Source organism: Plectrocnemia conspersa, unplaced genomic scaffold, assembly GCF_051122295.1.
Source record: "Plectrocnemia conspersa isolate PC_06_02 unplaced genomic scaffold, ASM5112229v1 ptg000010l, whole genome shotgun sequence".
In the NCBI taxonomy this organism is placed as follows: Eukaryota; Metazoa; Arthropoda; class Insecta; order Trichoptera; family Polycentropodidae; genus Plectrocnemia; species Plectrocnemia conspersa.
The window spans coordinates 19,424,159-19,450,977 of record NW_028277174.1 but is presented as its reverse complement, the minus strand read 5'-3'; the positions used below and the strand labels follow the sequence as shown (position 1 = coordinate 19,450,977).

General features: G+C 31.1%; 1 protein-coding gene across 3 annotated transcripts in view; it reads left to right on the top strand.

The window, feature by feature from the left end:
- Ac78C (adenylyl cyclase 78C) overlaps positions 1-25,405 on the top strand; it is an 83,320-nt gene extending 57,915 nt beyond the window's left edge. The window contains exons 9-28 of one of the 3 annotated variants that reach the window (XM_088195468.1): positions 8,219-8,399; positions 8,471-8,649; positions 14,436-14,628; positions 16,343-16,492; positions 16,564-16,643; positions 16,886-17,035; positions 20,078-20,214; positions 20,293-20,463; positions 20,527-20,653; positions 21,031-21,165; positions 21,230-21,441; positions 21,501-21,689; positions 21,762-22,511; positions 22,578-22,942; positions 23,021-23,127; positions 23,202-23,316; positions 24,083-24,228; positions 24,293-24,491; positions 24,556-24,727; positions 24,800-25,404. In XM_088195468.1, the coding sequence (XP_088051594.1) occupies positions 8,219-8,399; positions 8,471-8,649; positions 14,436-14,628; positions 16,343-16,492; positions 16,564-16,643; positions 16,886-17,035; positions 20,078-20,214; positions 20,293-20,463; positions 20,527-20,653; positions 21,031-21,165; positions 21,230-21,441; positions 21,501-21,689; positions 21,762-22,511; positions 22,578-22,942; positions 23,021-23,127; positions 23,202-23,316; positions 24,083-24,228; positions 24,293-24,491; positions 24,556-24,727; positions 24,800-25,280 (4,239 nt within the window). In that variant the 3' untranslated portion in view covers positions 25,281-25,404. Of the gene's footprint in view, positions 1-8,218; positions 8,400-8,470; positions 8,650-14,435; positions 14,629-16,175; positions 16,268-16,342; positions 16,493-16,563; positions 16,644-16,885; positions 17,036-20,077; positions 20,215-20,292; positions 20,464-20,526; positions 20,654-21,030; positions 21,166-21,229; positions 21,442-21,500; positions 21,690-21,761; positions 22,512-22,577; positions 22,943-23,020; positions 23,128-23,201; positions 23,317-24,082; positions 24,229-24,292; positions 24,492-24,555; positions 24,728-24,790 lie in introns of those variants that run through there. The other 2 variants (XM_088195467.1, XM_088195469.1) reach the window with 2 other exon arrangements.
- Positions 25,406-26,819: the final 1,414 nt, after the last annotated feature.

The window sequence follows — 26,819 nt, the reverse complement described above, 5'->3', positions numbered from 1 at the left end:
AAATGCTGTACCATCTCAATTTTATTTCCGTCTAATAATCAGCTTACTCACAAGAAGCTTGTTTATAACCATACATTTTGTTTTATCGATGTTTATTTGTACGCCCTTTTTTAAACATTCTCTACTTACACTATCCAAGGATCTTAAACGTAGTCAACAGTCTCAGCAAATATTTACACATCATCAGCATAAGCAATATTATTAATTGTCTTCTTGCCGATTTTTATTTATTTTTGTACCTGGAGTGCTTCTTTGAATATGGTTTCGAAGTATAAATTGAAAAGAGTAGGAGAAAGAACATTTCCCTGTCTGGCACCCCTCTATATTGGAATATTTTAGGTTTGATCTCTTTCAACGCTTATTACTGCCAATTGATTCCAATACATATTTTGTGAAGTCTTTAATCTCATAGAATTTATGCCCTTTATAAGATGATCATGTTTTACGTGATCGAATATTTTCTTAAAATCCAGGAATCAAATATAAACAGGTTTACGAACTTAGAAAAACCGTTTAAAAATAAAAATAATTTCTTTTCTCGTTTTAAATATTTCTACTTTTGAAGAATAATTTTAAAAGGCATTTGTTTTTTAACTGGTGAAAGAATCTAGATTTTGCATATATTTAATAATTAACATAAAATTTGTTTGTACTTTGTTTAACTTAGAACGTCAAAATACGAAAATATTTTGTGCTCTTCTCATATTTATATCCGAATTGTGAGACAATTGTCAATAACAGCTGTTGCTAATTTACCAAAACAATGTATATAAAAAAACATTTAGGATTATCAAAAAATAAAAATAATTCGTTTTGAATTTTGCCGGTTCCCGCATTTTTTGTTATCGGAGCGGGTTCTTAAATAACCAAAGAAAAGATAATATCATTCAAAAACTTTCGATCTTCCGAGAAAGTATGCATATTTTCAAACATCTGGCTCGAACACGTTCGGAAAGATTTTATATCTGAGTGACTTTTTTTATTACTCAAACAAAAATAAGGCGAGTTCAAGTGTTAAAAATTTGCAAACAATTTCTTATCATTCCCAGACCACTATTAAAACTTTCCAATAAGTATGCATATTAGGCATAAACCTGTCTTTATGCAGCGTTATAAAAGAGCAGTGATTGTAAAGCTTTTATATACTTTTATATAATAAAAAATGCCTCATAAATTTTCTCGAGAAATGAGAATTCTCGATTTGACATTTTTCTCAAGAAATTCTCGAGAAGAAACACTGTACAAGCAATATGAGTGACTGGCAGTGACTGCAGCGATTGACTCGCAAGCACCCAAACATTTACAAAAAATCATTGGTCTATTTAAGACGTCTGTTATTTCAGTTATTTCAATATGACAGGTGTGAACGCGAGATTGCCATTATTGTTTGCAATACATTTGAAAAAAGCTAATTTACAGCTAAGGCATTCTAGTTTATCTATATTTTTAATTTCTCTAGAAATTTTGCTGTATAAAAAAATATATGAAGTATGTAATATGAAGTATGTAATTTTAATCATACAGTTTACTATTGTATATATATTTATATTATCGATGAATAGAGAACTGGATGATCACTGAAGAGAACAAACTTCAATAGAATGATGATTTGATATAATAGATGCGAATAGTCGAAGGACGAAAAACAATGATCTACTTCGATTGATTACAGAGTATTTATTCCCGAATCGTAGAGAAAATTGGTTGTAACAGCTGTTGCTTTAATTTTTCATAATTCAAATTTTATGGCTTAGCTCTGAGAAAAGCCCCCGTACATTATTATAAGATGGCGATCTCCCGCGGAGCGGTTTCTTTTTACCTAAATATTAATATAGTTCTTTGATTGTCAAAGCAAAGATGAGGTCGATTAGAGAAGTTGAGAAAATCGTAAAAAATGTTTGCCATTCAAATACTTCTGACCTCTATTAAAAGTTTCTGGAAAAGCATGCATATTTTGAAACATCTAGCACAGACCCACTTTTTCTTATGCAGCGGTATAAAAAATAAAAAACCTCAAAAAAATATTCGTACAAATTTAATTTTTAACAAAAAAAGGCTCTATGAAAATTCTGATTGGACACTTTCCTTGAGAATAAACAGTAGTCATATCTTGCATAGCATCGCTTCACATTAATCAGACATAATGCTAAAGTTCCTAAATTAAATTCATCGGAAATGACCATGAACTTACGTACTCCCCGATAGTTTACTTAATGCTTCGCATGCGTGAGCTTTCATGCGTGCCTGTGTATGTGTCCATGTTTGTGTGCACGTAGCATTCACAAAGGCTTTTATTTTCATTTTACCCGCTAAGGTTTGATCCGATTAGTCCCTTCGTTCTCCATTTTTGTCGGTGTCCCCCGAGGACGCGACCTTCGGCACGCGAACTCTCCTCTTCTCGTCGCATACGTTTTGTCTGAATATACACAAAAAAAATTGTGGCGCCGCAACACGACCGACTACGTAATTATTCACAATGTGTTGAAAGTAAATCGGTGAAAAAGTAGTTAATTTCAATTAAATCGCGATTAATTAATTAATTTTGACGGCGACCTTGGCGAGGCGAGCGAGGACAGGGGCGGACTAGGAAGGCGTGACATTGGAGAAATCCCGATGGGTCTGGTCAATCATTTCTAGGAAACTTTGTGTGTAGCGTATAAATTATTGATACTTTTGAATCCCTTCAGTTTGTAACAAACTTGTAAGAAACTATTGGGAAAAGTTTGAGGAGTTGCAAATATAATAATAAAGCGGCTTTCATCTTATGCTACATATTATACCATATAGTGTACTTATAACAAAGTACTATTATTGTTATTATTACCGGAAAATAATATTTAAAAAAAATGAGTTTATAAGTTGCTTCTTAGCTCAAAATATTGTCTTAAAACTTTATCCTTGATACATGATAGTGGTTACACAAAATAAATGTGCTTTATATGTGTTTGGGTTAGCACTGACACAAACAAATTAGTTAATAAACCTTTGGTTAAGAGAAGAAGATTTATCATGTCACATTACATATTAAACTTGACCTAAAGAAACATTTCGTAAAAGACTTTTATCAAAGATTTTTACTGGTCTTTAGGTTGAAGAACTTATGCATTTGATAAACTGTATTGATTTCTGTGTCTGATCTTCACAATTTTGTTATAAATAACTTTATTGGAACACATAAACTAGTTTATAACATTTTATTGCACTCTTGGCTGCAACATGAATAATCAGGTTCATTACATCCAGAGTTTTAATGATTAAACTGAGATATAAGGATCAGGATTAGACTTTGATAATTAACGTTTTATTTTCAGCGGGACTATCCTATAAAATCTCACCCAGAATGAGTTTAGTTAAAATATATGTATTTTTAAATTATGAATCATAATCATTATATTTTTTATTATGTAAGTCAATGGTCATGTGTGAATAAGATTACTTTATTACGTGTAAACATACATACCTCAAACATTAGATAGCGAAAATCTAATGTGTGTTAGTCAGTGTTTACATTAACTAGACTTCCAGGCGCTGTGATTGACATTCGTAATTTCTAGTAATGTGCTTATTTTCTCAGGCTATATATTTATAATTTAAATAGTAATTTCATAAATTTCTACCTTAAATACAGAAATCTTAAAAAAAGTTAGAGCTCTTATATTATTCACAAATACTTTTATTTTTAAGATTTGTACAGTACTGATTTAAATTTTTTTATATGTGTAAAATTCATAATACATATATTTTAAAGATCGAAATGAAGTGTCATTATTTATTTATTCATCTCTAGAGCTAGACAATTAACACTTATTTATAGGCGCAATTTAAAATAAAAAAATATAAAGGTAACTAACATTTCTCTTTGTCACTCCCTCATTAATAAAAAACGTGACCCACGTCCACCACTTTGCTACATTTAATAAACTCCGATCTTAAATGTTCCTTAGCCTTTCGTGTCGATGGTTTCTTCTTACTATTTGTAAATTAATATGCAAGACTAACATCATAAAACCTACCTTGTAATATAATAATATTAATGTGTGATGCTCCTTAGTATACTGTACAAATATTTAATACATAAACATTTATCAATACCACCTGAGAGAGGTTTAGTGTTACTGTTTTCTAACTGGATTTTTGTATTGATCGTATGACCGTTCAAACAGTTTGAAACCTGGCATCTGAACAGGTATAAAACGGCCGCTGAATATTTTCAAGTGTAAGATCTGGCAACTTGGCCACCTGTTGTTTTGGATCCCAAGAACATACCTTTATTATATGATAATAACTCTGACATGTGGCTTATAGTTTAACCCGTCTATTGTCACGTACGGTCTGCACCGGACTGCATGAAAAATTACCTTGGCGAATCGTAGAGCTGACGTATGGATTTACGGCAATTTTAATGAATAAGAAGTCTCACACTAAATATTTTAAACTTACTATGTTTAATCAAGGGTCGTCATGGACAAACGGTTTTTTTCGACATCATTTATAACAAATTTAAATACGTTTTTACCAGATGGTGCTAATTTACTTAACATTCATATGTTTCATATCAATTTTTTTAAGTTAGAAAGCAATTGGACATTTTAAATCACAATATTTGTAAATACATTTTAAGAAATGCTATTATTGTACATCATTTGCGTAGATATGTCTACAATTTATAAAATTGACTTCGTACATTCCGTTGACAGCCGTTTTTTTATACGCAGCTCTTCTATCATATTATACAGCAATTGCTTATCTTGTCTCTCCAAGAGACACCGAACATCTTTCTAATGTATCGATCTTTAGTCTATCCCTCTCTTTCTCTGGATTATGAAATAAATAAACTAATATTTGATAATAAAATAGTTTAAATTTAAGATTTCTGAGATTTTTTTAAGTATGAATAAAAAAATATAAAGCTTTTGTTATTTAATAACAAAAAAATATACAATATTTTATTATTATTCGTTTTATTCCTTTCGTACCTTTAGTTTAATAAGGAATTTAAATACGTCTACCACAGAATAGGTAATTTATTTTAAAACGTGTTCATTGTAAAGGTGCCGCGCAAAATATTAATTTTAAGAGTGACGATTTTTCACCAATCCGCCCCTTTTAATCTGTCAGAAGCTACACATCAGCAAAACAAAAAACTCTATTCATAAAATTATAAATTACGGAAGCTAATTTAAATTATATATATATATATATATATTGTATTTACTTATGTATATATTTAATTAGTTACTATCAGGTATACTATTTTTTATTTGAGATATTTATAGATTTTTAGAAAAGATATTTCCATGCCCGAGTTACGTACTTCTTTTTATATTTTGACGTAATGTATCACTTGACAAAAAAGCATTAATCATACGAACCAACCTTTTTCCCACACTTTTTTTATTGTGGAATTTAACATTTTACAAATATGCTATTTTTTTATTAAAAATGAAAAGTAAATATCTTAAGTTGATAATATGACCATATTCATCATTGTCAAAATATTGTATCATAAATTTATTTAACAATATAACAATGATAACTCATTTTAGTCATATTAAATCCAGAGATAGTATTTTTTATGAACCTAAACATATATTTTATTTAATTTAAATATACATTGTATAGAGTATTATTTAGCTGCAGCAACACATTCGACCTAGCCTTTTAGCATTATTAAAAATATTAAATACCTAATAACTTTATTAGTCGTCGTTTAATTTAAAAAATACGTTTTTGCTGAATTTTCTATTAAATTACATTTCAGAATCGTTACGAAGTCTTCTAACGGAGTGAATAAACGAATTAAATAAAGATGCCTTTATGGGTGGAAATTGAAGTGCCGCTAGTTTCATTAAATTTACGTCTCGAAGCTAACGTAAATCATTTCAATATTGTGTACGTTAGTATAGAATATAAATATAAAAATTGACGCGAGCGATCGGGAGCGGGGCTCGCGGTATGCGCTGTAAAGCAATAATCAGTAAGCCATATTTATTTTACCTTCAAAGTTTACGAATGCGTGAATCAATTTGGATGTTTTGAAAAGCAATTAATTGTAAATAAAAAACCTTGGTTATATTTTTTATATTTTTTGTCAATAATATCTATATTCTTATCGCTAGACTATATTCTTATTACTAGATTATTATAAGTGATAACATGTTTTTGAGTTGTCACATTTTGTAGATATTTTAAACAACAAGAAGTTACTTCTTGTGATCCTCTGGATGCAGTTGGTTCATTCCAGGCATACATATGAATTTCATCATCGTGTAAATTGGTTGACCTTCATTTAAAACATTTTTCGGTCGCATTCTTCTCTTAGCAGACTTTTGTGTAAAACCATTAGTCTGTAAAACACCAAAATATTGTTTTCTCGTAACTATGGAAACTAAACTAACATAGCACGTTTTACAATTTTTTTTAAAATCATTTTATTTCGAGGGGACTTGCCTCAGTTTCAAAATCAATAAACAATTAATATCATTGACCAAAATAAAATACTAGTAAAAAATTTGCACTGTTATTAATAGATATAATTGTGATAAGAAATTTTAAGATAATTTAAGATGAAAATTAGCTCTAACTCTTTTTTTTTAACAATATGGACTTACCTCACTTTCAAAATCAACGGCTCATATAGACATAGCTAAGAAAAAAATCTAGTTCTCCATTCAACGAACAAACAAAAACATATAGAAATGATTGCGAACTCGTTGAACCTTGGGTTAATTCCATACTTTTCCATGTTTTAATATTTTTTTGTGCTCATAAAAGCTAAGGGAGGTGCATTAAAATAATAAAATTTTGCGTAATTACTGCTTAATAGTGGTAATATACGATTTGAAAATAGTTTAATCTATAATTTATTAATAAATTATTATTTTTAATTTTTGACTGACTAAATTTAACTGTTTTATTATTTATTTTACTTTCTTTGATTATTAAATTTTATTTTATGTTTTATGTGTAATACCATAAAATAGTAAAATATTTTTAGTTTTGCTGGACTGTAGTATTATTTATTGAAATATATATAGTTACATATTTGAAATACAATACAATGTAAGAGAGATCGGCGGACGAGGCCCCTCCCGTCGCTGTCTTCACGTAGTTCACGAAGGAATGCGTTGCCTTACGCTGCCATGTGTCACCCGGATTTGACAATAATGAATAAATAGGCCCCCATATGCGTTTTTTGCACACTATTGTTTATTATTGAGTCGAACCATTATTGTTTTGATGACCTCTAAATGACATTGTTAAAATTCTCACAATTCTAACGGATGTTTTTGCTTTGCTCAAACCCTTAAAAACAAATACATATATTATATGTTGATGTTATTTCGATTTAACCTGTATGTTGCTGTTTTACAAAGATATAGTAATATAATATTTACCGGTTATATACATTATGTAAAATAAAGTGTATAAATCAACAGGTTTTGTTTGAATTTAATTTCTATTGTCTATAAGAGGGATGAGTTAACGCAAAGCACTGCGATACTTTACCCACAACTTCCACCAAGTCATAAATCACGCGTCGCAACTGTTAAGCACTTATTGAGTGTTATTTTCATATCAAGAATCTGCTTACAAAGCTACAATTTCCACTACCACTTCCCCCCAAAAATAAAAATAAGTAATGTACGTTTATTTTAGTAACATAAATTTGATATATGCGCATTTATTTTAGCTTTAACTTATTTAGTTACTTAAGTAATAATACCACATACTGTGTTATTTGCTATACAATTAAAGTTATTATATAGTAAACCACCTTACGGATTACATTGTATTTATAGTAAGTGTTTAATAAATAAATATGCAATACAACTCGTGCAATGTGTTAATTTGATTATATGTATATTAACAAGCAGTAACGATTAACAGTCGCATGACATTTTGTAAATATTGTTTGCCCAGTTCTGAAGCGAGACAACTCGCGATCGAAGTTTGTAAGAAAACTATTCAAATGTAGTAAACATATTTTTATATATCAAGGTGAGATTGTTTCTCTTTATAAATGGAGAATCGATATAATAAGTATATAAAAAAATCTAACAAGATGTACTGTATTGAGACTGTGCACATGCTGTGTTTATTATTCCAATCACGAATGAGAAAAAAGACGCCTTGCGACGCGGCATCATAAATAATGTCTACGTGAGAGTGCTGCAAATAATCAAGTTCTTTATGTTGTTATATTTTTTAATTTTAGTGTGTTTTAGCCACCGTGTGGGCGACACAATGTATCAACCCCTTGCCTGCTGGTGTAGCTTGGACTACGTGTGGAGCTGCAGCCAATCTGTCCCTCTGCGCTCTTTCTTTCTGGAGATGTTTTGCCAATAACTATCTGCACTGGGCTGCCGTTTGCACGTGGCTGCTACTTAACGCTCAAGGTCTGTTAATCACAAATAATAATAATAGCAGTTTTTGTTATGTATTTTGTAAACGATTTTATTTATTCTAGGTTTTGTAGGAGAATGTCTAGGCTTTGCCAGTCCTCAGTATCTAGTCTGGTACGTCCTGTTCATAATCTTCGTTCCCTATGCTATGCTCCCATTGCCTTTGAGATGGTGTCTCTTAGCCGGTGCTGTAACATCCTGCAGTCACGTGTTGATCACCATACTGAATCCGGGAGTATACACAGTGAGTACAAATTATCTTGATTTCTTAATCATATTAGTTTATTTCGGTATCTACTACTACTACACACTTTCAACGCAATCTGTTTGCTTTCCGGCGCGGTCCAATTTACTAAGCGCACAGCGTCCCACGTTTGTATACTAGATTGTGCCAATGTTTAAAGTCGTAAATCGTGTAACGCTTGATACAATATAAAAAAAGATAAGAATATGATACGTTGAAGGTGGGTGAAAATTCATAGGCTAACATCGACACATATTATTATATTTATATATATTCAATGTTGATCACAGAGTAAATTAAAGACAAAAACATCACAAATTTCAACGATCCAGGGCGAGTCATAAACCATAAAAGTCTCATTAAATATTAATTTAGATCAGTTCGGAATAATCTGCCTCCCGTCTAATATGCTTTTTTAACACTTGAACTCGCTTTATTTTTGTTTATGTAATAAAAAAAGACACTCAGATAAGAAAGCATTTCGAATGTGTTTTTGCCAGATGTTTGAAAATATGCATACTTTCTCTGAAGAGCAAAAGTATTTGAATAATCGACTTTTTTGCGATTTTCTATTGCACTAACCGGCCGGCGGTTTTATCTTTGCTTTGGTGACCTAAGAACCCGCTCCGATTAGATTAAATTACGCATGGGAATCGGCAGAATCCAAATCGATTTAACCCTTTTTTCTTTTTTGATAATCTAAAAAGGTTTTTTATGTATTGTTTTTGTAAAGTAGCAACAGCTGTTATTGCCAATTACCTCACGATAATTATCGACAGCCGAAGGGGACTTTAAATTTAATAATTGTGTGTACATAAGATTAAAAACTAATAAAAAGTACTAAAAAATCATTCAGCAGGCGTAAAAAAATTAGGAAACGCTGCACTAAGCCGCATTTTATGGTCCATTTGAAGATACACTTACCTAATTCGTCCGAGTCTCTGATCAACACGTACGCCAGCACAATAAAACGCACTTGTGCGGCAAGTTATAAAGACTAATACTATTAGATTTATTGCGCTTTTAGCACGTCTTGTCTCACATTCAGGTATGCCTGACATATTACAACGTAATAGTTTTTGTGATAATATAAAACAATGGATTTTTTAACATGAAAATTAAATGTGTCACATTTAGCATAGCAAAACAGCTAGGAAAATCAAATTTGCTCTTCCGTAATGATGTTCAATATTGTCGTAAGTTTATGTGGAATTCGAATTTGCGACTTTCAAGTCATTAACCATGATTTATTTCACAAGCATAATCTAATTTTCCTAATTAGCCAATTAAACCCATCTTCCCAATTACCTACGATCAAACCAAAAGTAAGACCCGTGAGACTGTCAAGGTTGAAAAAGTTAGATGTACTAATTTTTGTTTGTTAATAATCTCACATATTTCGGTTTGCAACATTTAAAATACCATTTGGATATCACATAATTACAATTCATACAAATAAGAGGATATAAAAAATGTTAATATGCATAGTATGGCGGAAATAGCAAGAAAATAAAATAAAACTCTGGTCCATTAAATTGAGACAAATATAATTCGGCCCCTAACAGTCTCTTATTCGGACCTTTCGAGGATTTTATTAAAACAGTTTTAAATAATAAATAATTTTGTATCATAATTATTGTAACTATTTTCTAATGTCGCATGTTTTAGCACAAACAAATATATTACAGTTCAGGTGAAAGCGTTTTAAATAAAAAAATCTTCGTTAGATCAGGAATTGAGATTACAGATGCACATCGCCATAGTTTGCGATAAGGTGTCGAGGATGCTCGATTTCGTTATGCGGAGCGCGTGTCACTGAAGCAATTTATTGTCGATTTGCATTCTGTTTGATACGCTAGTTTGTAGCGCCCTAGAATATGACTTCGAGCAAAGCGTAGTTCTTGTTGTTAGAGAGGATTTTGAGAAAAAATCTTAGATATCTTTACAAAAGAGAGTATGGATCGTATCCGTATTTGTATCATAGTGCCTTATGCTAGGAACGTTAAGGTGCAATTTATAATATTTTCTATATAGCATGTATTTAATACATCATTTTTTAAAATGCATAGGAGTGGTTGTGTCGACAATCCGTCAATGCTGCGAGCGTGTTCTAGAGAGTCGCGATTGCGTCCTTTGCTCTATGCCGTCATGACCAAAACATAAGCGCTCGAAAAATCTTTCCTTTGACAAACCATCCAACTTCTCAACGAGTTTGCTTGACACAATTGTTTTTAACGATAGCTACAAGCAGCAGTAATAATAAAAAAAATATTATGTATATTTAAATAGTGTAGCTAATACCTTAAATCATTACGTTGTAATCATTATAGATCGACTCATTTAAATTTACCAAGTTGCAACAAGAAATCGAAAGTCATAATAGTAATGCATCCAATCTTGCATAAAAACCACAGATATTGAGCGTGCCTAGCGAACTTTAAGAAAAATAAACTAGCGATATGACGCAAAAAATAGTTTACGGCCCAATCAACTGTATTAAAAACGGTATTTATTGTTGCCCTATAAATTTTGCCCTATTTGGCAAAAACAAACAAACAAAAAAGGTAGTGAAACATATCCAAACCTGACGAACTACTTCCACTTTGATCGTTAGACTTGGTTCATACGGACCGTTACTTTGAGTCGCCAGGAGTTGAACAAGAACATCAGGATTATTTAAGGATTTTACTAGGCAGAGCCTAATGATTCATAACGTAACATATGTATATATATATATATATGTATAACCTAAATATATTTTTTTTGCACAAATTTATACAGTTGGAATATCAACTTTTGTAATGTAAATATATTTTTTATAATTTAAACTTTGTATCGTTGCATATGTATTATTCAAACAAATATTTATATCATACAAATCGTTTTTTTCTTTCATAAATAACAAATGAATTTTTATATTAAATCGTTTCAAGAATGATTTTTTTCAAATTATTGATAATACAAACATTGCCAATGAGTTTTGTAAATATGAATATTTCAATAAAATTAAAATATAATTTAGTTTTATTATTAGAAAGAAATTAATTATATAGGCACCGTAAACCTATGCTTAATCACCATTATTCTATTATGGGATCTGTTCTCTTTGATCTTCCGCCAAAGTCAAGTGTAAAATTGAATAGAGAATAGTTTACGACTGCAAGTGTAATTACTTACACAAATCAAATTTCTTGAAAATAGCACCGGTTTCCCTTCGTCATTAAACTAGATGCATAGAATTAGGTTTCCAATATAAGCAAATTCACACGGAAACACACAATAAGCTTTCAACTGTCAATTCTCGGCTATTTTGGATCACTGAATTATTAATTATATCTCGGCTATTTTGGATCATACCCCAAGAGAACAAATCACTTCAGCATCACAACGATCACGCATTTACTGCAACTAGGACATTCAAATACCCTGTTCTCAGCTTTTGCTTATATTAACACAGAGGTATAATTTATATTAACTCTTTGATCGCGGATGACACCTATAGAAATCATAAGCAAAATCGCCAGTATGCATTGGACACTTAAATGTGGCATTAACCTTTGAGCCTTGTACTGTTTTTTTTTCTGTATAATTCAAGGTTGAAATAATATTTAAATAATTAATGGCATAAATAGGTGCTCCCCATATATTATAAAATTTCGAAATGACGCACAAAAATATCAGCCGTGGTGAAAGAGTTAAACATTAAAATATTTTATTTTCGTATTTTGCTTAAATAGTATTTAATTAAAAAAAAAAATAATACAGGTGTATATGTATATGTTAATATTTTATTTATTAGAAAGGTTCATGTACACACACTGGGGCGTCATTCCGGGGGGGGGGGGGAGCAAAAATTGGCCAGTCATTGATCGTTTTTTAAATATTTCTATTTCATCAAGATTCGTAGTATTTCATTAAATGACATTAGTTTTTCTGGATAAATTCAAGGGGAATCCACGTCAAAAGCAATAAAACCGTGCAGTCATCATCACAGTGGAAACGTTCGGTTATCTAGCGTTCATAATAAGACTATTTATAACAATATTACAACAATAAGCGAGAATCGATTGATGCATATCTAAACCGAATTTTGACCAATAGGAGAGCGCAAAAAACAATTATCCCTTCTCAGAAGTCAAAAATCCACGTCAAAAGCAATAAAATCGTGCCGTCGCCGTCACAGTGGGAACGCTCGTTACCGATCGTTCCCACTGCGACGGCACCGACACGATTTTATTGCTTTTGACGTGAATTTTTGACTTCTGAGAAGTGATAATTATTTTTGCGCCCACCTATTGATAAAAATTCGGTTTAAAAATACTTTAATCGATATTCTTATATCATAATTCCGTAGTAATATCGCTGTATATAATAGCTATCATATTTTCAAAACATGGAGCAATATGCGAGATGCGACGTAGGTCTTTTTCTTCCGCCCCTAAGAGTTGAGTTGGTTTAGTTTGTATTTTGGACTTGACCTAACGAAAGTTCCAAAACTAAAATTATTTTTGGAACTGTCGTTAGGTCATGTTGGGTTTAGTTAATTCTGTCAATTTGAGTTTTATAGACATTTTAAAACAGCATATACAAATATATGAATTTGCACTTCACTAGTAGAAATATAACTTACGAAAAATACACATTCACTGTAACATTTATACATAACATGAAAATAAATAATGAGAAGTATGTAAATGTATATATTATAATACTATGTATGGAAAGATTAAATCACTGGTAAAAATATAAATTTACCGGTGAAAATGTATTCTTATATGATTTCACTGAAATTAAATATTTTCAGGATAGATTCGATTGTTTTTTTTAGAATATTTTTTGAGGGATAGCCCGAAAATATCTAGTTTAGAATCAGGGAAGTCATTTCAGCTTTATCCAGGGGAAAGGGGGGGGGGTAAAAGTTAGCCAGTCAGTTGTTTTTTTTAATATTTTGATTTCAATAAAATTCATAGTATTTCATTAAATGACATGCATGACGTTTCTTGGCACGTCAAATTGAAATTCATAGACATTTATAGCAGCAAATATATATCTACTGGTGAAAATGTATTTAGACTTCACTAATGAAAATATAATTTTAATGAAAAATACACATTCATTGTTAAATTTATACATCGCATGTAAATAAATAATGATAAGTATATAAATGTATATATTACTACATATGAAAAAAAAATTACTAGCACCTGCTAAATAAATTAGCCAGTCAGTTGCTTTCAATAAAATTCATAATATCCTAAGAATTTTGCATTTTGAAATTTGTGCGAGATATATATTTTATTGCTTGTCGTTGTCACTATAAAATCAACTATCAACTGAATTACCTTCACTACTCAAGATTTATATAATCAATCTTATATAAATACAAAAATTTAATATTTCTTACAAAATATGTTTATTTTTATACAAAACATTCTCCGAAAATTTCCATTCGAGTTTACTTAACCCAATTTTTTCCGTTTTGTATTAGCTTACATATTTCATATCTCCATGCACGACATACATTATGCTAAACATAAAACGTGTCATCACAAATATCACGTCGCTATTATAAACAAGTACTCATCGACCGTATCCATCGCTATTCAAGTCAAAGAAGTTCTCTTTTTCCATCACTCGAAGCTTTCAAAGCTATGCGTTGAGAATTTTGATTAAGGGATTAATTAATTCAGCTCTGATTTCAAGTCGTTATGCATTGAATTAAAAAGGGATTTTCTTTACAAAGCGTTATGGGTTTTTTATACGATTTGCTTTCTCTTCTCTTCCAGGACGTAGACTCCACCGTGGAGGTGGTATTGGCCAATACGTTTCTTTACATGGCTATAAATTTCGCTGGAATGTATACAAAATATCTAACGGATCGGGGTCAGAGGAGAGCCTTTTTGGAGACCCACAGGGCGATGGAGGCCAGGTGTCGGACACAAGAGGAAAACGCCAGACAGGAGAAGTTGTTGCTTTCAGGTAATGTTACCATAGGGAAATACAATATCGAAACAAATGTAAACATAGTGTCAGACGACACGAAATACATGGAACGGCCCTGTAATTACTTGATGAACATTATAAATTATAAAATTGAGCTATTAAAATCTATTATTTATACTAACAACCTTTATATAGATGTTATGTATAGAATCAATAACAGGCATGACTATTATTTTTGGTTAAATATGTATATATATACAGACACAATAATCTTTTAAAATTTAAAGTTACTTCAAATACAGTCGTGCTTAAAAAAAATTTTAGCAGCTTAATAATATTGTAGGACATATTACATAAATACAAAACTGATCTAATTCTCATCACATTATGGTTAAAATAATATTTATAATATCACATTTCCAACTTTTTTTAACTAATAGGAACAGCTCTTTAAAATGTTAATTATGTGCTGAGAAATAAAATGGTTGGTATAATTACAGATAGTTTTATTATGTAATAGTACAGTTTATACTAATGGTTGCCTATTAATTACTCGACTATTACATTCAATTTTCATAAACGTATGTATGTGATGTCTAAAATCAATATTAGCTAGGTCCATATTTTTACTATATGTGATGAAATGTAAAGCGAATCAGTTACTTATATGAATTTTTTAAAAGCTTATTTAAAAAACATTTTAAGTAAGATAAACCAGATACAAATAACCAATAAATTGTCAGCATTTTCCCATTTAATGATCCATTATATGGCGTTTAGTTATATCCAGATGTTTTCTATTTAATTATCAAAATAACTAGTTATTAAGTTAGTTAATCATATACACAGAGAATAATATCAAACGAAATTATGTACAAAACTATTATTTAAAATAAAAATATCTGTTTTAACTGTCTTATATTAACTAATATATTTATTGATAAAATAAAATTAACTTTATAGAAAAATTATTGTCATTGATCGCAAACACTAGTAACTAAAAATATTATGTTATATATATTCAGCATGATATACCAATAAAAAAGTAAAAAGCCTGAGTTCAAATCCCATGTGAACCTACCGCGCCTGGGAAATCAGAATTATTGATTATTATAAAATTATAATTTTGATCCTAATCTCACGGATGAATATCGTGATGATTAATTCAAATCGTGCTAGGTCGTACATATAAGGTACAAAAAATTCTTTAATAATGAGTTTCTTCAGCTCGTGGAGAATATTTTTTAGGTATAAAAATAAAATAGAACAGAAATCTATTATTATACGGGTTATCCGTAAGTTACGGATAATTTGTGACCATGGCTGGAGCATCGCAGCCGAAATATAGAAAGAAAATAAGAGTAAATCGCGATGAGTCCCGAGATTTAAAAATACTTGAAACCGAAAACTTATTTCAAGATAAGCTTATAATAATTTAAGTATAAGTAAAAAAAATTAACCAACTTTGTATATTTAATAACTTAAACGGTTTTTGCGAGATGTGTTTAAGCTGTTTTGCATTAAAAGTGTTTATTTTGTGTTACTAAACACATTTTTATAAATGGATTCTTTCTTTTTCAGCAAAATATATGCAAATAGGCAAATATATATGTACATATATCAAACTACGCAGCGACTACCAAATAAAATCATAGTTTTTCGTGTAGATTCATATGTATTATCCTTATATATTCCTATATTATTTTTCACACAATTTATATACATTTTTAAATCAATATTTTCTTTTCAGTTCTCCCAGATTTCGTAGCCAAAGAAATGATCAGAGATATATCTCACGAAGAAGAAAAGGGTTCGTTTCAACCACACCAGTTCCACAAAATATACATACACCGCTACGAGAACGTTTCTATTCTCTTCGCCGACATCAAAGGCTTCACGGGTATAGCGACTGTCAAATATAGTCATATATGTTTATACATGTATGTGTTACTCTCTTATGAACAATTTCAGAATTAGCCAGCAGATGCAGCGCTCAGCAGTTGGTAAAAGTGCTGAATGACCTTTTCGCTAGATTCGACAAACTGGCGGCGGTGAGTTTTTCTTAGTAGACGTAAAGTTGCTCCGACTTTCGTGTACATATTGCATACAAACAAACATAATAGATTCTTTGGCTTTTGTGCAAGAGTTAACGTCCCTTATTCGCTTCTAAATTGTCGGAGAAACTTTTCTGTGTGGGTGTGTTTAGAAACTTGCCCATTATATCGTTAGTCGACGGATGCTAAATTGGATCTCAAGCTTAAATAAGAGACTGAAATTATGCAAATTTCTATAGGAAAATCACTGCCATCGAATCAAACTGCTGGGAGATTGCTATTATTGTGTTTCTGGTCTTCCCGTCGCCAGAGCTGATCACGCCCATTGCTGTGTGGAAATGGGACTTCATATGATAAAGGCCATCAGAGATGTTACTCATAATACACAGGTATATATACAATATAAGAAATACATATATATCGAGTCAACATGCTTGTTTTAGACCAACACTTTTGTCGAATATTAAATTTATTATACACTAGAGAAAGCTTCTTGTACTCTTACAAATAAAAGCGTAGATTACATATACATACATATTTAGCTCGTCCAAAAGCGGTGCTGAGCTTGTCTTCTCAAGTGGCTGTGTTGGACTTGAGTTAAGCTCCGAGCTAATCCGTCACTGGCTAATTGTTTGACTCTCTAATCTAACTTATAAATATCGTATATGAATTAAAAGAAAGACCCTGAACCATTTAACTTCCGACTAATAAGAGCTTCATAAAGGAACGGTATTTCTTAGTGGCAATTATCGGCAGGGCTTTAGAGAGCTTTTTCTTTGTAATTTTCAGAGAATAAAGCATTGGCATTATTACTTAATAAATATTCTAGATATTAAATCACTTCAAATATAATGCACCTTACCTTTTCACTGATTTTTTTTTATTGGAAAAAAAATAATGAAAACTATTTTTTTTTTAATTCTCACTATGTGTCTTTGAATTTCATATTATTTATTCGGGTTCTTCAAGAAACATTAAATTTAATTTCTTTGGCTTCTTTTAACGCTTTGCTTTCGATAATATTTTCCCCGGTATATTTATCAGGCGCGTAGAGTGAAACCTTTTCCCTTTCGCTCGCACGCATGTTAGGTGAAGAGAGTGAGTGAGAAAAAATGGCCGTGCGCACCACACGCCTTTATCTCTCACTCACTCTCGTTACTTAATATGCAGCGAGCTAATGGGAAAGTATCTCACCGCAAGCGCCTGATATTTATCAACGAAATATGTTTTCATACTAGATGTTATATTAAAATGGATATTAAATACAGAAAAAGTATGATGTATTTGTTGTAATGCTTGGAAAATGTGATGTAAATATAGTTAATGTTGTATAATTCCTAATTACTACAAAATTTTACAATATTAAAACCGGTTATCAAAACTTATTATTTCAGAAAAAACGTAGTAAAATACAGTTAAGTAATTTTAATGTGCTTATAATATTACTAAACTTTTACTATAATTGGCAATTTATGTATAGTATATAATATTGAATTATATAATTCAAGTTTTTTCCTTTCTTACCTTCCCCGATGTTTAATTCTCTTTCTTGCTGGTTTTATACCCATGTTTATATACGCAGGATATTAATCAAAATACTTTGATAATAAATTATTTGCTAAATTATAAATATAAAAACATAATCCATCTTTCATGCTTCGTGCTTCTTAATCTTATATATTTATTTTTATTAAGAACTGCTCTCGTTCCTCCGTTCCGAAACTTTTGGAATATTTTTGCATAAGCATTAATGGCTAAAAATAAAATGATTGCGTAATAATATAAATGAGGCACTACTATTGTATATATATTATTCTAAAAAATATACCATATTTATATTTTTAATCTTATTTAATGCAGCATTTTTTTTATTATCATAGTGGTATATAAAATTTAATGTATTTAACAAAAATTATATTAATATAAATTGCCAGGTCTCTATAAATCTCACTGATGCTAGCAATTATATTGTATATTATTTTACGAGTCATTGATGAATCCTGTAGTTGTGAAGACTTTGATGATAGTTTGAAGTCTTCTAATTAAACTCTTGGTAATTCCAGCTTCCAAGTTTATTGATACGACATAAAATAATTATTATTGCTACGAGCAAGGATGTAGATCGATATTATCAGTATTCTGACGGACCGTTTGATACAAAACAAAACAAAGTATTCTCCCCTTTTAAACCATTATGCTAATAAAGGAGGCGTCATTTCGTATTAAAATAACTATGTAACATTTCTAAATTTTAATATTTATTTTTTATTATTACATTATTTACGTATGTATGGTTATTATATTGTACATAATTTTGTATCGTTAATGTCTTCGACCATTTTTAAATGTTACCAAAGTTTTATTTTATTTAATTTATTATACTAATACTATTATCTCTAGCACAGCAAATAAATGCATCTTAAGATAATAACAATAATACACTATATAAGGTATTCTCTGATAAATATGTTTTTCAATAGAATTAATATGTATATTTTCACCTTTTGTTTTCTAATTGGTATATTATTGTTTATTTACTCCAAAATTACCCTATATAGCAATTACTATCATGTAATATGCTTCAGATTGAGAACTATATTGAAATCAGCAGAAAAAAATCTGCTTTGATTTTACAATTTTGAGAAAAAAATCGATATAAATATTATCTACACTGATTTTGAAAAGGCTTTTGATAAAATTTGTCATGCATTAATTATAAAAAATGTGTTTTAAATTTCACATAACTTTTTTTTGTTCTTGATCATACACCAGGGACGTCATTTCAACATTTTCCAGGGGGGGGGGAGAAGTTGGACAGTCAGTGCTCGTTTTCTTAACATTTTAATGTCATTAATATTTATAATATTTCATTAAATGACATGCATTTTTCTGGCCAAATTCAAGAGGGCAGGCAAGTGCCTCTACTTGCCCCCCTCCCCCCAAAGATGACGCCTCTGTTTAGAAGCCACGTCAAAAGCACTAAAATCGTGCCGTCACAGTGGAATCTAGCGTTCATATTAAGATTTTTTTATAATAATATTATGACTTACAATTAGTGAGAATCAAATGATGCACATTAAAACTAAATTTTCACCAATAGGAGAGCGTAAAGGATATGTATTTTTATTGTCCTTCTATAATTTTAAAATGTGTTTTTTCTGTCTAATATTTGTACATGGTTAAAGTTATTCAATATCTGTAAAAATAGGAAATCTATGTATTACATCTTTATTGCCAATTCTTTCCTTCATAAAAAAATCGTCAATCTTTTCCTCGGATGTTTCATTAAATGATTGTGCTTGTTCATTTGTGATTGAAAATGATTTATTTAAAAATTATAATATGTCTATACATATCTTAAAAATATTGTTTTTTTTTTAATTTTTTATGCTATATTTATGTTACCAACGTACCATCCACGTCGCTTTCAGGTGGAACTAGACATGAGGATTGGTATTCACAGTGGATCAGTACTATGCGGTGTTCTGGGTCTACGCAAGTGGCAATTTGACGTATGGTCCTATGACGTCACTCTGGCCAATCACATGGAGAGCGGCGGAATACCAGGGTATGCGAATGAAACGCTTATTATATTTTTAGATCTTTTTACGACTGTTGTGATGGAATTTATTGGCTTGATTTTCAGAAGAGTCCATATATCTTCAGCCACTTTGGAATGGCTCCGCGGGGCATACGAGGTCGAGCCCGGAAACGGAGGAGAGAGAGATGCCTATCTGAGAGAACACACAGTTGATACTTATCTGGTAAAGCACGCCGAACCATTGAGGCCAAGGAGACGACTGCCTTCCAGGCCTAGGTGGGTATTTTTAATTAGAGATCTTTTTCAGATCGGTTGGTGCTAAACTAATCTGATTTTCAGCATTTTTGCTCAAAAGATATGGAGTGAGGAAGAGATGTCTTCTAGGCTTAATAAGAACAGGACTTCCACTACGACTGTTGAAGAAGACTTGACCACAGATTGGACACCTGAGAAACCATTTGAAGACGTAATATAAATATTAATAATAAATCTTTTATATGAATATTAACGTAAAATCAGTGATTCAACACATCGTTCTGACACAGCATAAATCAAGTATTGTTTGACTTTTTAGTTTCTCTGCTGAAAGCATTTTTATTTTTAAAAAAAATTGTTACACAGTTTTGACTTATTTTATGTTCTTCGCACTATCACCTAAGGAAAATCTACCACATCATGCTTATTAGACAGTTTTCCTTTTGTTTATGAGTGAAGAGTCTATTAGTGAACTTCATCAAAATCAATTGCTTTAAAACAAATTAAATTTCTCTAATAAATAATTTAAATTAAAATATTTTTATACTATTGGAAGTTATGGAGTAACTTGTATTTATAAATTTATAGTGTTACGGTCCTACCGGCTTCAATCAAAGCGAAAACGTAGTAGATGAAGAATATAAACAACCAGATACTTACAGAATTAGAATAGACTCGAATGCTGTTACTGTCACATCCATACCATTAACTACAGCTGAGCAGGTACAGTAATTATATAATTTTTACTAAGAGATATGTCTAGAATAACAAAAGTATATCCATTTAGGTAGATGAAATGATAGACCATTCCATAGAGATAGAGAGCAACAAACGCATTCGTAGAGTGAATATAAATCCTTGGACTTTACACTTCAAAGATCCTACATTTGAAAGCAGTTTTTGCACTATGAAAGAAGACATGTTCAAGTCTAACATGATGTGCTGTTTGATTGTATGGGTTTTCATAGTTTTGACTCAAAGTGTTGTTTTGCTACCGGCGTGAGTATTAAATTTATAAATATTATTAAAAACATCAATAAAGTATGAATATATTATAGATGTACGGAACAGATAGTTTCATTAACTATCACGACAATCATTCTGTTTGCTGCTTCTATTTTGGTGATGGCTGAAGAATTTGAGGAACTACCGGAAATATTGCAAAGAATGTCTTCGAAACTGGTACATAATCGAAATAGACGGACATTTCTCATTTGTGGTATCGTAATAATGATGTCCATAACAAGGTGAGTTGATTGTTTCAATATGTATTTAATTTTAAAGAAATGCTTTAAATTGATTTAACTATTTTATTACAGTTCTACTAGTCTAATAATGTGTCCGAACAATAGAAGTACTTGTTATTCTTCATCGCCAAATTCAACTCTATGCTTCGATGCTTCACAAAAGAAAGACTACCAATCGGCCTTATCTCAGACCATGGATAGAGCAATTAAAATCGGCTCCAGTCCAAATATTCAGCCCCTCTTCTTCATAGCACTAGGTCCTGTGAACATAATTAAAAATTTTCCTGATGTACAAAACGCCTCATCGTTCTCAGATTATTTCGACGTGCAAAATGAAACATATTGCAGAAATAGAAGTTGCAATGCCTTGACTGAAAAGAAGTTACTGAAGCGACACATCGACGACGAAGAAGACAAAGGAAAGAAGAACAGCAGCGACCTGAATCAAAAATATAACATCTATCAGATAGACGGAGATAAACTAGACCAATCTAAGATAAGCGACGTGATGAATTCAGTCAACGCGATAATCTTTAATCCAAAGCAGAGATCAAGATCTTTTCAGGCGTTAGAAGATGAAAAGAAAAACTTAAGTATGGCTTTAGACAATTCTGAAGAAGACATTGAAAACAAATGTAGTTATCCATATTATCCTGAATACATAGTATTCACATGGATTATGTGCTTAGTCGCTTTGGCGTCAACTTTAAAACTATACTATTTAATGAAGACCTTATTGGCCATAATCATGGTGACTGTATATGCCATTTTGATAGCTGTTGTCTATCCAGGTGTATTCAACTCTTCTCCCTTATGTATAGTGTAAGTGTTTTATTTTGTTATTTAATAAATAAATAATTACTTTTAATATCTTATATATTATTTTAGTACTGATATATCTCTATCGTCTCAAATGATGGCAATACTATTCGTCTTTCTGGTTATCGTCACATATCATGCTCGTTTAGTAGAAGTCACGTCTAGATTGGATTTCCTATGGAAACAACAAGCAGAAAGAGAATTGGCTGAAATGGTAGAAACAAGAGAGAACAATACACACCTGTTAAAGAACATCTTACCAGATCACGTGGCACATCATTTTTTATCCGATGATCGAGTATTAGAGGAATTATATTCGCAATGGCAAGATGAAGTAGGCGTGATGTTTGCTAGTATACCAAATTTCACAGAATTTTATTCAGAAGATATTAACAAAGGGATGGAATGCATTCGCTTATTAAACGAAATCATAGGTAGCAGTTATTTTAGCAATGTATTATACATAGAATATTTACGTATAAAGACTATATATACATATATATTATTTCTAGCTGATTTTGATGAACTACTGGATGAATCTCGTTTCAAATATATTGAAAAAATTAAAACTGTAGGCGCCACTTATATGGCAGCATCTGGCTTGAATCCAGAAGATAAGGTAAGTGCTAATAATATTTAAAAATATTTCTGTAGGAATATATTAATAATATCCTGATTTTTTTGATAAAATAGTCAGAGCAAGATAATCTGGAGCACTTGTGCGCTTTGGTCGATTTCGCATATGCCATGAAGCATCGACTGGAAGATGTCAATAAGCACAGCTATAATAACTTTCATTTAAGAGTCGGTATGTATTTATTATATTATTGTAAACGGTGGAAAGTTCTTGTCTATAATAAATTATAGTTCTCACATCATTTGATAACGATTTACAATCACTGTTTTTAAATATCGTAATATCTTGCAATGAATGGAGAAGACATACCTTCATTTCAAATTGCCCATTCGTCAACCCAGAAAATTGGTTTCCTAAATAAAAATAATTTTAACCGAAATTCTCAAGACAAAAATTGAAATGAAATTCCATTTTTATCAAGTCATTAAGATATTAAATCATTACTAAATCTTTCACCTTTCAGGGAAGCCTAAATCCTGAGAGGGGTATAAAATTGGAAATGTAAATATTATACTGCTTAGGGACCACGTGAAAAAAAGGACGTTTTTATGAAATAATATTAACGAAAGTTTAGTATATAATGGTTTATGAACAATAAGGATCACTTCTTCTTTAATTCTCGGACAAGTCTGCTACCCTATTATTAGTCGGTCGACGAGAAATTAATCTTCTCGTCGACCAATCTCAACCAAGTGGATAACTCATACCTATGGGTGAAACCTATGAGCCGAGGACTTGATTTTAAAAACTTAACATAATAACTCATCAATTAAGAAAAATAAGCGTGCTGCAACTAAAAATTGATTATATTGCTTGTTTTTGAACTTATTTATAAAAATTTATTTATATGTTCTGAAAAAAAATCTATGTCACCAGTGTTTCGTTCGTGAGTTCTTAGTGAGACGAACTTTAAAAATATTAGTATATTTTCTTTCAGGCATCAGTTGTGGTCCTTTAGTTGGAGGCGTTATAGGGGCTCGTAAGCCAGTTTACGACATATGGGGAGACACTGTGAACGAAGCTTCTAGAATGGACACAACAGGCACCATGGGTCGCGTCCAAGTTCCTAAATACACAGCTCAAGTATGTTACAATTCGATTATCGCAATCCTCTTAAGAATAGCTGATTCACTGTTTTTATGTTCAGCTTTTAGAAGGTCGAGGTTATCAAGTGATAGCCCGGGGATTAGTAGCTGTAAAAGGCAAAGGCATGATGGAGACGTACTTCGTTGTGGGTAGAAGAGCGACGAGAAGACCTGCGATGTGTAGAAGACAACCATCTCAACACAGCAGTTTAGCTGCTGTTGTATATGGAATGGTGCAGCAACGAAGAAGACAGAATACGCGTTAGTTTTATAATATATTTTATTATCCATATCAGTTATATTTTAAACTTTATTCATATTTTAGCGATGAGCAGTGTAATAGGAAACCAACAAATGACAAGCGGATCTAATAGTCTTATAAATGAAAATAGGAACTCTAGGACGCAATTCAGTTCTTTGAAACTTCCTAGTTCGTCGAATAATCGTCCTATAAGGCGAAGCACTACGAGAGCTTCATCTCACGATCCTCGTCCAAGGTATTTATTGCATTATCTATTTACAGAAGTATTCATAAACTTATTACATATTTTTAATTGTAGACCTTGTAGTACTTTAAGGCAAATATCCTGTTCCACTGGTGATATGGGAGCTTTAAGAATGCCAGCTTCAGCTCCTCTCACGCCGGTTTGTGGATTGTTCGGAGACACATCAGTGCCAACTCTAGTCGGAAAATTAGACTCTGAAAGTTTTGTCGGAAAGTTAGATGAAGACATTCCAAAGAGGAACGGAATCCGAAAACAGAATTCGATTTCGTCCGACGTGCAGCTCAGAGGCGGTTCTCTGAGGGAAGACTGTGATAGAAACTGGTTAAATATGCGTAATTATAGTTTCAAAGAGAATCTAAGAGAAGTGCTGAAGTCTTCCAAAGGCAGCCACAATATCATGGCTCCAATTCACGGGGTGAAGAATTCTCCATCGCCGAAAGTTGTCAATAAGAAGGAAAATCAGCAAAATTCACCAATAGATCAAAACTCTACGAATAACCAGCAATTAGATAGTGATAAAAGTGATAATAGAACAGACGTTTAACTATAGTTTGAAATTGTACGAATACTTTTTGAGAATTAATATTTTACTAGACAATTTTGATGATTACGTGTATTTATTTATTAAGACGAAATAATCCTTTTTAAATTATTTTTATGTGTATATTTAATAAAATATATCATTAAAACAATGAATTAACATCGTTTTTATTTCTTTTTTTAATTTTATTATACATAAGTGTCAGGTAAAAACATTGTTTTAAATGCATTATTGGTTCTAAACTACAAAAATGAACCCATAAATTATTTTGATAGTACTATCGTTAGTTGTTATTATTATAGTTCAGTTTTGAGTTCAATCGATTAGCTCAAGTAGCTGTATATATATAAATGTGAAAAAATCTTGTACATAAATTTTATTCATTAAGCTTCTCAACTTAATAAAAATCTGATTATAATATTTCAATAAACACAAATGCGTAACATCATGAATCATATAGTATGCTGATCCATCACTCAACCTCATAAGTGAGACAATTTCAGTAGCTGCAAAATACTTTCCAGTTCATTCAGGTCCAGCCCCAGCATATTTAGCACCCCAAGCAAAACTACGTTGCTCCCCCCCCCCCTCCACATTTTCAACACATTACTACATTTAAAAATGAGCGGATATATATTTAAATATCATAGTGTATGATATTTAATTCTCTACCTCCCATTCATATAAATCGAATTAGAAATAAATATTTTAAAAATAAACATTATTTTTTGCAGTTGCCTGTGCACATAATTATTATTATTTCGTATTATAAATTCTGATGCAATAATCGTATTATCAGCATTTTGCCCCCCCCCCTTCCCTGACTCGCTATAACGCACGCATCAAACGGTGTTTCAATCGTGCGTTAGTATTTGTTTGCCTGTCGTCGGGAGAGTATGTCAAAGTGAAGAATATTCTTGCGCTTCTCAATTATGTTTTGACTTAACAAGTAGATTTAATAAGTTTACTTCGTTAAATAATTTTAATTTAAACTAACTTTAATTTAAATAATATTCATAGCGATGGCCGAAAGATATAATGATTCCGATGAATCGGATTTCGAATTTGAAGGTGTAGAATTTCTCTCGGAAAACGAAGACGTGTTTGAAATGCTTAAATCGAATTCGGATGAAGATTATTGCAATTACGAAGTAAGTTTTATTTGAAATAATTTAGGTTTAATTTATGCGGAAATGTAAAAAAATATGTTGTGTTTTATTGCGAACGTTCAAGAAACCGCGTGTGCTTGACGTCGTCGGTTCTTAGTAGGAAATGCGTTTGTGTGCATGCATAAACAATGACAAAAAGGCATAGCATGGTCTCGTTCTACGCTCGATTAAAATGGAGTGAATAAATTAATAAAAAATATTAAATTTGCTTACTTTCGTAATATTTAGATGGGGGGGTGGTGTACTTTTTTTTATTGTGAAAGAGCTTACACATGTGGGAATTATTAAGTAGCCAAATATAAGCAAATATTTTGAGTTTTCTTTTAATAATATACTAAGAATAGACCCCCACACTATTTATTTTTTCTAATAA